This window comes from Spinacia oleracea, chromosome 4 (genome assembly GCF_020520425.1).
Source record: "Spinacia oleracea cultivar Varoflay chromosome 4, BTI_SOV_V1, whole genome shotgun sequence".
In the NCBI taxonomy this organism is placed as follows: domain Eukaryota; kingdom Viridiplantae; phylum Streptophyta; class Magnoliopsida; order Caryophyllales; family Amaranthaceae; genus Spinacia; species Spinacia oleracea.
The window spans coordinates 73,504,580-73,520,620 of record NC_079490.1 but is presented as its reverse complement, the minus strand read 5'-3'; the positions used below and the strand labels follow the sequence as shown (position 1 = coordinate 73,520,620).

At 37.6% G+C, this 16,041-nt stretch overlaps 1 protein-coding gene across 1 annotated transcript; it reads left to right on the top strand.

Moving 5' to 3' along the window:
- Positions 1-325: 325 nt before the first annotated feature.
- Positions 326-9,552, top strand: LOC110796378 (ethylene receptor). The gene is made up of 7 exons (XM_022001439.2): positions 326-483; positions 1,265-2,210; positions 6,332-6,700; positions 6,956-7,222; positions 7,316-7,443; positions 7,604-7,801; positions 8,509-9,552. Exons 2-7 carry the CDS (start codon positions 1,305-1,307, stop codon positions 8,864-8,866), a joined length of 2,226 nt encoding a protein of 741 aa, XP_021857131.2. The 5' UTR covers positions 326-483; positions 1,265-1,304; the 3' UTR covers positions 8,867-9,552.
- Positions 9,553-16,041: the final 6,489 nt, after the last annotated feature.

Below are 16,041 nucleotides of genomic sequence, written 5' to 3'. Positions count from 1 at the left end.
TTGTAATCAAAATAAATAATAGACTTCCTTAAATAAAATATTCTAATTCCCTCAAAAAAAATTAATTAATTTTTTTAATATAAAAGAGAGGCGAATCAATGAGTGACACTTGTCATCACCACATTGATTTCCTCTCTTTTAGTATATTAGATAGATAATTAACCTTTTTTGTACCATCTTTAATCCTACAATAATGCTTCTGTCCTTTATTCATTCATTCCACTAAACCAGATAATTGGAGAACCTATTCTGTCTGTGAGACTGTCACCTACATTTTATCTAAATATCCGGCCCCACATTTCCCTTTTCCCTAGTTCAACGGTCAGTGAGAAAAGTCACCATCACAGCCTTGTCCCTATATCTCAGTTCCCACCGCTTGTAATAGAAAACCTCCTCAAAAATAAAATATTATACTTGGGGGGTCTAAATTGTCTCATGATCGTGTTTCCCTCTTCAAATTTTTGAAGAAATTGATTTTCAGGGGTAAGTTGACTGTCTTTAATTCGATTTTAATCTGTTATTCTGATCAATTCAATATTTATTTTTGTTTAAAGAATTGTTTTTAATGATTTTTAGTAGGGTTTTTGTGATTTTATGGGTTGATTGTTGCATCTTTCTTCTGTTCTAAGTTTTTGTTGGAGAAATGATTTTATGCTTTGCTACACAGTATTTATTACTCGGTCGGTTCGGAATTAGTTGGGGTGGTGATAGTGTAATTGAAATAGTAATGAGACAATTAAATTTGGATGGAATTAGTAGCGTAGAAGCAAATAATATTCCGGGGGAGCGGGGGTTGATGATTAAGGGCTAGTATATTAACTGGGGAAGAAAAAAGGTTGATTACTTTGAAATGAGTGACTGAATGGTGCAAATGTGGTCGAATGGTGCAATTGGTTGATCAAGCTTCAGCTACTGTTTTTAGTATATGTCTTAGTTTTACTTTTCAGTAGAGTGGACTGTTTGTGATATGTGATAGCGATCCATTTCGATAATTCCATGGTTCGGAGATATGATCATTTGGGTTCGTTTCTAGCTCTAATTGGGTGTTTTGTTTATAGCTTTGTGGAAGTAGTTGTTCGAGTGATTGACAGTATCATTTTGTATAGTGGCTGTGTACTGGTGATTTAGGTTTGTCTAGGAGTGCTGTGATAGGTTTAAATAGAGGATACTAAGGGTTTACTTGTAATTGTACCAGTGATGTGATAGGTTTTGAACCTCTTTGGATGAAAGTTGATTGTTTCGATGTACTTGTGTGTTTCCGCAGGCATTAGAAAGCAGCCGTTGATTGGTGTTGCTTGTTCTAGATGGAGTCGTGCAATTGTATTGAGCCGCAATGGCCTCATGATGATCTGTTGATGAAGTATCAATATATTTCTGATTTTTTCATAGCCCTTGCTTATTTTTCAATCCCATTGGAATTAATTTACTTTGTTAAAAAATCAGCTGTTTTTCCGTATAGATGGGTTCTTGTGCAGTTTGGTGCTTTTATAGTGCTTTGTGGAGCAACACATCTAATCAATTTATGGACATTTAGAATACATACTAAAACAGTTGAAGTAGTTATGACTACCGCTAAGGTTTTAACCGCTGCAGTGTCGTGTGCAACTGCACTGATGCTCGTGCATATAATTCCAGATTTATTGAGTGTGAAAACTAGGGAATTGTTTTTGAAAAAAAAGGCTGCAGATCTGGACCGAGAGATGGGCCTCATCCGTACCCAAGAAGAAACTGGGAGACATGTTAGGATGCTGACTCATGAGATCAGGAGTACTCTTGACCGACATACAATCCTTAAAACCACTCTTGTTGAGCTTGGTAGGACATTGGCTCTTGAAGAGTGTGCTCTATGGATGCCAACGCGTACAGGATTGGAACTTCAATTAGCTTATACACTCCGTCAACAAAATCCTGTTGGATTTACCGTTCCCATACAACATCCAGTAATCAATCAAGTATTCAGTTCCAATCATGCTGTGCAAATCTCACCAAACTGTCCTGTAGCTAGAATCCGTCCTATCTCTACGAAGTACATGCCTGGAGAGGTGGTTGCTGTGCGTGTTCCCCTTCTTCATCTTTCTAATTTCCAAATCAATGATTGGCCAGAGTTATCGACAAAACGTTATGCGCTGATGGTTTTGATGCTTCCTTCGGACAGTGCTAGACAATGGCATGTTCATGAATTGGAGCTTGTTGAAGTTGTTGCAGATCAGGTTAGTTTGAGCCCAAGCTATTATTTTCATGTTGTATCCCTACATTTATTAGTTGTTAATTTTCATGCTTTGTGATTCTTTTCAATCTCATTACTGCAAATTATTGAGAAACATTCTTTTGTTAGTGACACTACATCGCTACAAGCCAACAAGATATAGTCTCTGTATAAACAAGTGTCATGCATTATGATGATTTTGATCAGTTAGTTTGAACATGGAGGAGTGTATGTATGTCCAAGAAAAGTTAGAATTAGCTTTTTATGCGAGCTGGGCGCACAACTTTGGCATTCTTATTTCACTTTTATATGCAATTATATACACTTTATGATTGAAACACTTCTTGAGCATGTGATTTGTAGTTCAAGAATATACTAAGTGATAAAAAATTTAGATAGTTGGTTTAGTCTATCTGTCCATTTCCAATGGAGCCATAGATTCATTTGTTCTCTTGGCTGTGGGATGTAATGGACTAAATCAAAATAGCTTTTAATACCTGTTCGCTTCATTTCCATGAAGTAGAAGATGGTCAACCCGTTGTCGTCCCGTTATCGCTTTTGGGTCAATTGGAAACAACCTCTTTGTAATTGCTGGGGTAAGGTTGTATACGTCCGACCCCCCCTTACCCTGCTTCTTGCGGGAGCCTCTTTGAGGCAATGGGGTAATGATAATGAATGATAATGAGTTGGTTTAGTCTATCTGCTACAAGCCACTGGTACGGTATGTTTCAGTCAAGTATTGGTGTTGTATTGCAGTACTTGAGCAACATCTCAATTGTTGTGGACTTAACATCCTTGAGTTTTAGCTCAAGGTCTCTTTACAATTATAAGTTTGGAGGTCTTTCTTTTTCCATGCCTTTTATTGTGTTTATATGTGATGCTCTTTCTTTTCTAACATATCTAGTGCATTATAATAAAACGGACACCATGAATGAGCGTGTCAATTCCAGGTGCAAATTTTTCCCGCCAAAACAATATTTTTTTACTTTTTTTAAAAATTTTACATTACTTTTTTTAGGTAACTGAGATAAAAATGAAATAAAAATATAATTCAATTACCATAAATGTAACTACGTGATATCGGAGGAAACGTGAATCAACATTATTTTTTCCTTTACAATTTGATTTTATTTCTGTACTATTGTAACTTTTTAATTAATTTAAATAACATTGATGAATGGACTTCTAATGTTAGTCTACTATTAATAATAGTAATACACAGTGAGTACGAATGTTAATTAAAATAATAATACATGATAAAGAGACTAACATTAGAAGTCCATTTATCAAAATTGTAATCAATTCAAACTATTTGACTAACTCAGTTATGCTTGGGTCTTTTTGGGTTATTTATTTTTCGGAAATAGTTCTCGGGTCACTCTTTTATGACAAAAATTAGTCTTGCGTCTGTCATTTGGGTTTGGTTGACTTTGTTAGATCGATCTACATGCATACAAGTATACAAGTATACAACTATAATCCTTAACTTTGTATTGTAATATGAAAATTTAGTTCATTTGAATATTTGTTTTACACACTTTGAATTTATACTTTTGCATATATCCTTTTTACTTTCACGTTTTCCTAGTATCACAAGTCTTTATTTAGTTACTATTGAAATAATAAATTATTTTAGTAATAACCATGCTTTGCATGGTCCTCACCTAGTAGGTAACTAAATATTTTCCGTTGTACACCTGTCGAAAAAAGAAAGTTGAAAATAGGAGAAGCAGCTGCCATGGACCTTCCAATCCCCTTTAAGTCATCCCATAATCTAACTCTCAATGCAGGGTTATTTTGAGCATAGACTATAGTAAAGAAAAAAGAACAACCAGAAGCCTTATGAACTACTGAAGCATGAATGAACTGATCTGATACCACAACTGGATTGACTTGAAACATACCAGGCATCCACACCAACCATATTATTCCTCCAGGGTGCATCAACATGACAGTTTGGATAGTTGTATGAGAATGAGAGAACTTAAAGATTTAAATGTGAATTAGCATCATTCATGTTTTATTTGTTTTATTTGTGACATCAGTCATCATTTTGTTCATGTTGGATTTGGATTTTGTATTCCCAGTTTTCGCCATCTTAACTAATCCAAGAATCTAGCAGCTTTCCCCTTCCTCTCTCTCCCTCTCCTCTTTCTAGGGTTTCACTTTTTTTTTTGGTGTTTTATGCCGAAATAGTCTAATTTCTTCACAAAGTAGACTATTTTTTACCCATTCTCTAACTTTGATTCAAGTAGTCTTTCTATTTCAATAAATCTATGTGGTATGCGTGTAGTATGTCTTTGTTATTAGTTGTAGTTGGTTGAATGTTCCAGGGTTATGTGAACCTTTTTTATGTGCGAGAGACATACTGCATTGCAAGATCTATCAATGATTGTAGTTTTGATGAAGGGGAGCTTTTTTTGATTCGATTTGTTATGTATTTCTTAGATTCAAATTTCACGTGTAGATGTTGTATTACTTTTATCAATGGATAAATTTTACTATAAAAAAAAAAACTAAGCCTTTGAGTTCGACTTTAGGATTTGATTAAATTTCAGATATCCAATGTAAACAAGGAGCAAATTTCAGGCTGATCCATTGGTTGCGTCACATTTTACCATCTCTGGGTTAGGAGAAGAACACACAGTGACCTGCCATGTCTCAAGGGTTAATTGTAAACAGCTTCTACGTTAGAAGAGGCTGTAGAATTTATGACCTATGTCATGCCCGTTCCTGACATTTTGGGGGCCCTAGGCGAAATAAGAGACTAGGGCCCCTATGCTAAATAAATATAGACAAGAAAGTGTTTTTTTTAATGTATGAGTGCTGAAGGCTAAAAGTTTTCAAGTTCATACATCGAACTTTGGGATTTATATATTCAATTTTGTGAATTATTTGCCTTTCAAAGGTTAGTAAAATTGTGCAAACCAGAAGTAAAAATTATAAATTCAACTTTGGGATTTATTTGCCTTCCAATAATTTGAGATATAAATTCCTCAAATACACAGCATATGAGAAACAAAAAAGGAAAATGACAAACAAGAAAAATTTAGAATTAAAGTATAAGTAAGAAAAAGACATAAGTACTTTATAAAAGGAAATTAGACAAATGTTTCAAAAAAATAAGGGAAGAAATGCGGGAGAACGGAATCGAGCTCATGCGGAGTCAAATACTTTTATCTCTTTCACCCACCGCTAACCCAAAGCCAAAGGAACTAATCTGTCTAAAATCTAAATCCGCGTGAACATTTACTAATACTGTAGTATTCACATACTAGTTTTTTGGGTCCCCTTCCCGCCTTCGCCCTAGGCGGTTGCAGCTCTCGCCTATGCCCAGGGCCGGGACTGACCTATGTGTAAACTTCTATTTAATGTCGCCTTCCTCTAATTATCATCTGCAATTGATATTCATAATGTTAGAATCCAACCTTTCTTTACTTGTATTTTGCTTATCTATTGCTTTCTAGGACCTTTCTAATAGTTTTCTAGGTTTTATATAGAATTATTATGTTGCTTTCAATACAGTGTTAGCTAGAAGTTTAAAGCTAATTTAAAATGAACCTCTATGAGGTGTATGGACCAATACCTCTCATCATAAGTTGCCTTTGCTTAATTACTTGCATTGTTGTTAGCCTTTATAGATTTTGTGTTAGTCGCATGTTTTTAAGCTTTTCAAGACTCAACAAAGTCTTTCCAAAACAAATACATTCTCATCGTCGGTCCTGCTTGTGCCGGCTGTGCGCACACAAGCGGCCCGATCGACCCTCAACCTTCGCTCTTGTCGCCATTAGGCAAGAATGTCCATTCTGGATCAAGCACCCAATCGTGCCCCTCAAGCATTGAGATACACTTTTCGTGCAAGTCTTGCGCCCTTGCCGCCCCATAGGCAAGAGCGCGCCGCACAATCCGGTGTAAAAACACTCGGACCATGACACATAGCATAACGCTGAGAAGTGGTTATTCGCAAGCATAATATGTCCTTTCTCTCTTGTTCGTGTTGTGGTTGCATTGATAGGTACACTTTTTCATTGATAAAGCAATAAATTATTAGTTATTTTTCTGTATTTCCACGGACGTTCATGTTCATGTATTCTGATGTAGTCGTCCATTTTCTTAATGATCCAGGTAGCAGTTGCCTTGTCCCATGCGGCAATTTTGGAAGAATCTATGAGAGCTCAACAACAACTTTTGGAGCAAAATGTTGCACTTGATTTGGCTCGCAGAGAAGCGGAGACTGCCATCCGTGCTCGAAATGACTTTTTGGCTGTGATGAATCATGAAATGCGGACACCTATGCATGCAATTATAGCCCTTTCCTCCTTACTGCAAGAAACTGAGTTGATCCCTGAGCAGCGATTGATGGTTGAGGCAATTCTAAAAAGCAGTAATCTTCTTGCGACTCTGATAAATGATGTTTTGGACCTTTCACGGCTTGAAGATGGAAGTTTGAAGCTTGATAATGGAGTATTTAATCTCCACACGATGTTTAGAGAGGTAAAGTGACTGTTTATGCCTTCATTTGTTGTTCTAGTGGTTATGTTCCATTGTGCATAAAATTCTTTCCAAGTGTTGCTGTCAAGATTTTGTTTTCCCTTTTCTCATTATAACTTTTAACTGTTCTCTTCATTGTTATTTGGATTGGTTTTGGTCATGCGGTAGTTTTTGTCATTATCTAGTGATGTGGTGAAACAATGGTTCTTTGCATGATAGTTGATTTCAGCCTTTATAAAATGTGTGAGATTGATGCAGGTCCTTAATTTGATCAAGCCCATAGCATCTATCAAAAAGTTGTTGATAACGACGAATTTGGCAACGGATGTGCCAGAGTTTGCTGTTGGTGATGAAAAACGTCTAATGCAGGTTCTATTGAATGTTATTGGTAATGCTGTGAAGTTTACGAAAGAAGGAAGTGTCTCAGTTACTGCTTTAGTTGCAAAAGCAGAATCTTTAAGAGATGCTCGGACTCCTGATTTCATTCCATTAGCGACAGATGATCACTTCTATTTGCGAGTGCAGGTTAATTTCATTATTCTTTTCTTTAAACACTAAATCAATCCTTTATTTGACTGCACCGACTTTATTCGACTGCACCGACTTTATTGAGCTTAGGTGAAGGATTCAGGACCTGGAATCAATCCGCAAGATATTCCAAAGCTCTTCACAAAATTTGCCCAACCACAAACACCTGCCAATCGAAATTCTGGTGGTAGTGGACTGGGCCTTGCCATCTGCAAGAGGTAACTTGGCCTTTTGTTGAAGTGGCATTTATTCGGAAAATCTTCTCTCACTGTTCCTGTCTGATACTTCGTATCAGCTTAGCTAACCTGACCATTTCTATTTAATTTATATTTGACTATTGTGTTTGTTTCTCTATGTATTGGATAATTTCCAAATTAGGTTTGTAAATCTCATGGAAGGGAATATCTGGATTGAAAGTGAAGGTCTTGGGAAGGGTTGCACAGCTATTTTTGTAGTTAAACTTGGAAGTCCCGAGCGTTCAAATGGAGCCATGGTCCCTTTTGCATCCAAACCATTGGTGAATCATATTCAATCGAGCTTTGGTGGCCTCAAAGTTCTCATTATGGATGAGAATGGGTAAGTTGATGATGGTCTCTTTTTTTTTCAACTTTTTTTTTATTTATCCCCCACCCCCCAGGTAAGCACTCCCACCATTCATCATTATCATTATCATTACCCCATTGCCTCAAAGAGGCTCCCGCAAGAAGCGGGGTAGGGGGGGGTCGGGTGTACGCAACCTTACCCCTGCAATTATAGAGAGGTTGTTTCCAATTGATCCAAAAGCGATAACGGACGACAACATGACGACCATCTTCTACTTCATGGAAAGGAAGCGAAGAGGTTTTAAGAGTCATTTTGATTTAGTCCATTACATCCCACAACCAAAAGAACACATGAATCTTTGGCTCCATTGGAAATGGACATAAGGTAAGCACTCCAACCAATGGAAATAAATCTGATTAAAGAATATTAAAAAGCAAAAAATGATTCAAGATTTACATGAAAATCTCTATGAGAGAGGGAAACCCCAGAGGCCCTGACAACGACAAGCAAGCTTAATATACTATGAGTAAAAAACAGAGAGAGTGAGATACTTTTATGTTTGTTTATGTCCTAGCTTCTCATGAATGTATGGAGTTAAACAGTTTTAGTATTCATAGCAAGAAGTGGGCTTCAATCAGTCAATCAGTGGAACAGGGCTATTAACTGGTTCTGCGAGTTCCCTTTGCAAATGTTTAGCTCTAATTTACTTTCTAAAGCATACTACGGGGACTTATGTGCAGGGTTAGCAGAACAGTGACAAAAGGACTTCTGATGCACGTTGGATGTGATGTCTTGACTGTAGCGTCTAGTGAGGAATGTTTGTTAGCTGTCTCCCGAGAATACAGGGTGGTATTCCTTGATTTGTCTATGCCTGGATTTGATGGCTTTGAAGTTGCTGTTCAAATAAGAAAAAGGTTCTCAAAGCGTCATGAAAGGCCGTTAATTGTAGCACTCACTGGGAGTGCGGACAGGTTGACCCGAGAAAATTGTGTCAGGGTGGGTATGGATGGTTGCGTATTGAAACCTATATCTGTTGATAAAATGAGAAGTGTTTTATCTGAGCTCCTAGAAAGACGAACTGTGTTTGAGCCGCTCTAGGTATTTGTAGAACACTTGGTTCAGTGATATAAAGGAAGGGAGAAACATAGAGTATTCTAGGCATGACAAGATGGTGCTGCCAAATTTCTTTTTTTTTTTTTTACTTTCTTCAATTTTTTTTGTAACCAATCGGGGGACTGGAGGTGTTGGTGTCTGACATTCAGTTCCAGGTGTTCTTTCAATGTATATACCATAGTGTTGAGAATAGCACAGAACTATAGAAGAGGCAGTTATCAAGCTATGCTAATTAAACAGATATAGATAGCACTTGAAACAGACTGCAACAGGGGAGCTAAAATTGACAAATCCGTGGCAATTGTGCAGCTTTTTTTTTAAATAATTATTTTGGACAATCATTCGTAACTATAGTAGTTAACTACCAAATGTATGATATTATTTAAGTGTTGGCTTCAACTAAGCTGAGATCAATGGTGGTGAGCTTTTGGTGTTAACCTTATCAAAGCTTGGCTCGAGATGAACTACCTAAGAAGCCTAGGCCTAACACGAGGCCTGATTAGATATTACACTTGTTCTGCCTTTTATTAGAGTTTCTATTTTTGACAACTTAGTTTATTTGAAAAGAATATACTTCGTACTTATTTTGATGTAAAAATATTACTCCAACAACAAATGTATTTATTTTGATGTAAAAATAATACTCCAACAAATGGAGTAACTAAACTTGAGCCCAACCTCAGAGATCTAACTAATCCCAGAAAATGTTAATTTGCAGAATTGAATGAAAGTTCTATGATTTTCATTTACTTTGCTAATAGAAGATATTTCAATAGAAATTGCATTAAAAACAATTCACCGATCGTGGCACATTCATTCTTTATATAACTGGTGACCTGTAACTAGAGTAAACCGGAAATTTGAATGTTTATCGATCTACAATAATTTGGTCAATCAGATTTTAACCTAACTTGTTATAATCTCAAGATATTTGATTCATAATGTAGTTGACCAAAAATTAGCATCTTTATACGCCGTTCTGTTTGCCACATTTACGAAAGCTAGCGGTTTGAGAGAATGACCCTCCAACATTCAAGTATTAACTAAGCGCAACTTATATTAGGCCCTGTTCATTTAGACTTAATTTCATTTAAAAAGGAATAACATTGTGTTCCGCTTCGTCTTTAATGATCTTATTTTATTTTTATTATTATAATGTTAAATATTACTATTAATTATATTGTAATGTTCATTTTTATTTATTATTATTATTATTATTATTATTATTATTATTATTATATAAATCAAATGCTAACAAAGTCAAATATTTTACAAATAATTAGTGGGAAGCTATTATTATTATTATTATTATTATTATTATTATTACTATTATTGTTATATTATTATTATTACTAGTCTTATATATACGCTACGCGTGCGAGAAATATATAAAATTAAAAATTGAGTTAGTACAACTAATCATAATAAATACTACGCAAGAAAATTTGTTCAAAAAGTTCAGTAACTGCTGACATCTAAATTTAATTCGAAGTTATGAACAATTGACATGATAATGCAAATAAGATGTCCATACATACAAAGAATGAATTCGAAAAGTCATTAAAACTCCATACAAACGTCAATTTGCAAAAGATTACATGGATATCAATAACCTATTTAGGCTAATTTCTAGTTATATCGCTATACATATGGTCATATGGAATATGGGTTCCAGGTGTTCGTGAGTTTCTGTAAGAGAAGAGATTGTAGGAAATGTCAATTACACTTGTAAAAACTGAACCAACTGAAACATAAAACATAAGAATATGATATATGGAGTATAACAACACTTGGCTACAAATGTGTGGGTACTGCTTAGTACAATAGTACTTGGTAAGATATGGTTGACCATGATCCGAGTTTGTTCTTATTTTAGAAGACATATTAGCATGATAACCAGCAACATTGTACATAAGCAGTTTTCTAAATCCAAATTAAGTTGATCTTGGAAATGCACAGATCAATTCAATTACCTCAATTACCTGTTGAAATTAGGATTTCAAGACGCAGCAACACCTATGATGCAAGGAATAATAGACTTTTGAAAGCAAATAGGACAAAAGGATGGCAGAGTCGCACTCCTCCTGTTGAGGGCTGCCGCGCCTTGCCTTGATCTTCGCATAAATTCTCGTAGATAATCAATTTTCTCGTTATTCGTGAAGGGGTCGCGGAAAGAATTGGGTTCGAGCCCCTCTTTCTCCAGGAACAAAATGTGTTTAGCTGCAATAGCTTATTGGCATGAATACAGAAAAGAAATGTTAAGTAATAACAGTATGTTGTTCCAATGGAAAGTAAAAAAAAACATTGTGGAGGGAAAAAAAGAGTTTAACAGGTTAATTCTAAAATCATTTTAAGTTTAATAAATAGAGATCAAATTAAATAAACTTCTTAATCCTCCCCAAAATAACTGCAACAAATTCAATAGTAAAAAAATGAATTTAAATTAATCCTCCGCTAATAGGTATTGGCCATACCAATCCAAAACATTTAGTTGAACAATGCTTCAGTCAAACCCTATGATTTTATCAACCAATAAAAAAAGTACGCAAATAAAAAGATACTAAAACATACAATACATCTAAAGCAGTCCTAAAAGGTGCAGCAAGTTGAGTGTGAAACTCTTGTTAGTACTTGCTTCAGAATAGCATACCTCTGATATATGTGAATCATCAGTAGACCGTGTTCTCTCTTTATATAATCAACAGTGCACCTGTGCAACACACAATCGTTTGTCCACAAATGAGAGTTACACTACACATTCAAGAAACTAAAGCAAGCAAACCAATTGCAATAGCCATTAAACCAAAATCGGTGGCCTGTATATTGCAAGAATCAATCCAAATTCAACCATTAAAATTTAAAAGGGACACGGAACATCATGACATAGTATTACAACTTTTGTGTATGTGTTTTCTGCCTACTGTAGACACCTACTTTTGTCCCCATTCCCGAAAGGGAAAGGTTCGATGATGAAAGCATAAATCTCCACTTGACAACGCATCTCCTATAAAATAAACGAATCTCAATTCCCCTTTTCATTTCACCCGAAACCTGCTATTTATGGAAACCTGCTAAAAATAGTAACTGCCGTAAAAGGTAGCTTCTAAAAGTGGCAAATCATAAAGGATAGAAACCTGTCAGAATTAGGTGTTGCATTCCAACATAAATCCTAAATGAGATAGAAAACTGCGAGAATCCTATTCCTAATATGATTCGAAAATAAGAGTTACGTATTAATTAAAATCCTAACGAGCCTGGGCCCAGACGCATTCCGTCATAAAATTGATACGCGCTAAAAGACTCGAATTAATCTCAAACTCTACGGATTTCAGGAATCCGAATCTGAATAAGAAAAACGGCCCAGATCCTATTTTCAACGCCTGGTTCTGGGCGCCGAAATCTTCGGCGCCCAGGCCTGGGCGCTGAAAATACCTGGGTACGTGTTTTTTCCTAATTCTTTGTGGATTAGAACTCTGAAATTCTATCTTTCCACGAACTCTTCCCTATAAATAGACACCTAAATTCGACGTGAAGAGAACACACATAACACATAATTATATTCTGAGTATTGACTCCAACCCTTAGCCTAAGCCTCTCGCTGCGAAATTGTTCACGCGTTCTGTCGCAATCGATCCATAAATCGAACAGAACGTATCCTGTCCCATAATTGAGATTCGTTAAATAAAAAGGAGAAATAGCAAAGTCAAAGTGGTTAGTTTTCTGAGAACCGTGACGCACCTCTCAAGGGTGCGTCGTAATGTGTCCCTTTTCGATGATTTAACTGCTTTCCTCGCCCTTTTTGTGAACTGTTAAACTAACCTAATCTGATTGTTCTATCACGCCTTACAAATATAATATTTTTGGGAAATCGGATTATCATGCTAGGTCCCTTAATGCTATTTAAATCAGATAATCACGATCGAATTAGTATTATGTGTTGCATATTGCTAAAATCAACTCAGATTAGTTTAATAGTTAACGCATGTCCCTTCAATTATTTATGCTGAGCTAGTAAGGATATCCTGCCTCTGGAGTTATCGACGAGCGAAGTACTCCTCTCGGTAGTTACAGTCCCCCGAACCCTCAATCTGTACCTTGCGGGTGTATGTTGAGAGATCCCCACACCAGGGATCACAAGGGAACCTACGGCCGTCGTGGTCAAACATAATTGCACTCCCTTTATGTCACGATAACCGGGTTTTGTCAGTTTTTCTCATTGTCGTTAAAAACTGAATGGCGACTCCTATATTACTAGTCAATTGGGTGTAAACTCACAGGAAATCCAATTACACTTGATTGAATAAAAAGAATCGTCACACCCACGAGGGACGAGGTCACGCATTAGCCTCGTGCTTTTTCGACCCCCTCACAGTGGCGACTCCACTGGGGACAGTGAAGGAAATACTCGTGCTTGTAGGTAATCAAAATAGCCGAAGGGTGAAACGATCCTACCCCGCGTTTATTTCCCCATCAAGTTGGGACGACCTGAAAATCAGCATATTAATGTGAACGGGCAGAACCGCATAACGAATCTCGGCTCCCTCGGGAGTTGGGACTAAGGATACCTCTTTTTCGCAAATAGGGGGGTGCATACGCCGCGCATGTCGCCCAGTCGGTACTTGTGCAGGTAGTACACCTATCCCGAACCCAATCGCTCGCTCATTAGGTCCCTCTCGCCTGCATGCCCCCTTGGCTTGCACTTGCGGGTTGGCCTCTTGAGCGAAATTCGTCTGTTGAAGACACTACCTCGATCGGGGCATGTGTTGGATCTACGATAGAAGCGGTACCAAGCCAGGCGCAAATACTACCCATAGAAGCCTATCATAAACTACGTGACATATTTAATTTTCAAATCCATGTTTGTAATGTAGTTATGTGTAGTGAACTATGTGACTATGTTATGATTGTGCGTATGAATAATGCTAGACAAACTATCCCGGAAAACCAACGACCTTAAAAATTGCCCAAATGTTCATAGACTAATTTGCCAAAGAGTTATACCAAAACACGTGTTCCGCAAACCCGAATGATCGCCACAAAAATAAGCGACGCTCGGGATGGCCTGCAACGAATCCCACAAACGTTGTTACGCGTAAAGGACGTTATTAGGCAAGCACGCAAATCGAAGTCGCATAAACAGAAGACAGAAAACGAGAACTAGCCAGGGACGCATTTTCAACGCCCCTGGCTGGGCGCCACAATTTCTCACGCCCCTCGCTGGGCGCTGAAGTTGCTGCTTGGCCTTCTGGTCAGGCGCAACAGCCTCGGTGCCCGCGCGAAAGGAAAATACGTAGCGCAAAAAAATGTGCATAAAAAGAATTGCTACGAGGGCGTAAGAAAAGCACTCGATTTCAAAAGCGACTCGCGAAAAAATTAATAACTCTTTGCGTCGTTGTTAGGCCTCCTACGACGGCAATGCTCGACACTAAAAGTCGACCATGCAAATAATCATGAATGTCACACAGGCAGAGATTTTCGAAAACATAAAGAGTTCAAAGTGCACACATAGCAGTCCAAATATACTAGTCCGACTTAAGGGTAGTCATAGAATGTCTAAAAAACCGACTCACGAAACAAACTAATGTGTCTCCTACTCCACAACAATAATGCAGGGCCCCTGAGTACTTGCCCGTGATAACCATCAAGGAACGCGATGGAAGAAGAATATCCCGAACATCTATACCTAGAGGTCGCACAAACCCAAGAGATGCATGCTCTGGGACACGACCTTTTACGTTCTCAAAGGCCACTCGCCCCAAAGAACCATGCTATGCCAAAAACGCTCCCCAACTCACACGCTTTTGGGCTATTGTTTGGGTTAGAAAAGAAAAGAGCGAAGAAAGAAACAGAAATTATGGCATTAGCTCTCCAAGATGAAGTGTTCGATCCTACTAAATTGATCGCTCCATCACCCTCAAAAGATGACCAAATCCAACGAGGGTGGCGCAAGACTTTCAAATGGACTAATGTTCGTGGGATGAAGTTCAAGATATCTGCGGGAGAGGGTCCGATGTACGAAGAATTAGAGTCTGAATCCGAGTCTGACTCCGAGTCCGAACCTAGCAAAATTGTAACCCCTCCCAAAAATAGTTTAGACCCGGAAATCTCTACTCCGGGAGATCTTTTTGATGTAATTCTTCATGACTTTAATAAGATAAACAAAACTTTTGAGTATGTGCCGCTTAAAAATCCGAGTAATAATGCAGAATTTCTCGCCACTAATGAGCACGAAAAAGAGCCAGAAGAGGAATATACCGAACTAATAAAAGATGTAAGTGAACAAGAACTCAAAACTCCTATAATTGAGGACACAAAATCGGTAAATATTGGAACAGAAGAAAATCCTAAAATTATTAAAATTGGCCTCACCTTAACTCCCACTGAAAAGGCCGATCTAATCTCCACTTTGCGGGAATTCGAGGGTGTCTTTGCTTGGTCCTACAAAAACATGTCAGGAATAGATCGAGAAATCGTTGAGCATAAAATTCCGCTAGATCCCAAAATGACGCCAGTAAAACAAAAGCTACGGCGGCTCAAACCAGAGATAGCCTTGAAAATAAAAGAAGAAGTCACTAAACAATTAGACGCCGGCTTTATAAAAGTCTCCAACTACCCAGAATGGGTGGCCAATATTGTCCCCGTAGCTAAAAAAGATGGACGAGTGCGAATGTGCGTAGACTTTCGAGACCTCAACAAAGCCAGTCCTAAAGATGACTTCCCTCTACCTCACATTGACATACTAGTAGACAACACCGCAGAGCACGCGCTCCTCTCCTTTATGGACGGGTACGCCGGATATAACCAAATACTCATGGCAGAAGAAGACATGGAAAAAACAACTTTCATTACCCCTTGGGGAACATATTGTTACACTGTAATGCCTTTTGGTTTGAAAAACGCGGGGGCCACCTATCAAAGAACAGCCACCACGTTACTCCATGACATGATACACAAAGAAATCGAGGTCTATGTGGACGACATGATCGTCAAATCTAAAGACCGGCACGGTCACCTCCCGGCACTTAAAAAGTTCTTCACCAGAATCTTGAAATATAACATGAGACTAAATCCACAAAAATGTGTGTTCGGGGTAACCTCGGGAAAATTGCTAGGATATGTTGTTAGTACGCGAGGAATCGAGATTGACCCATCTAAGATCA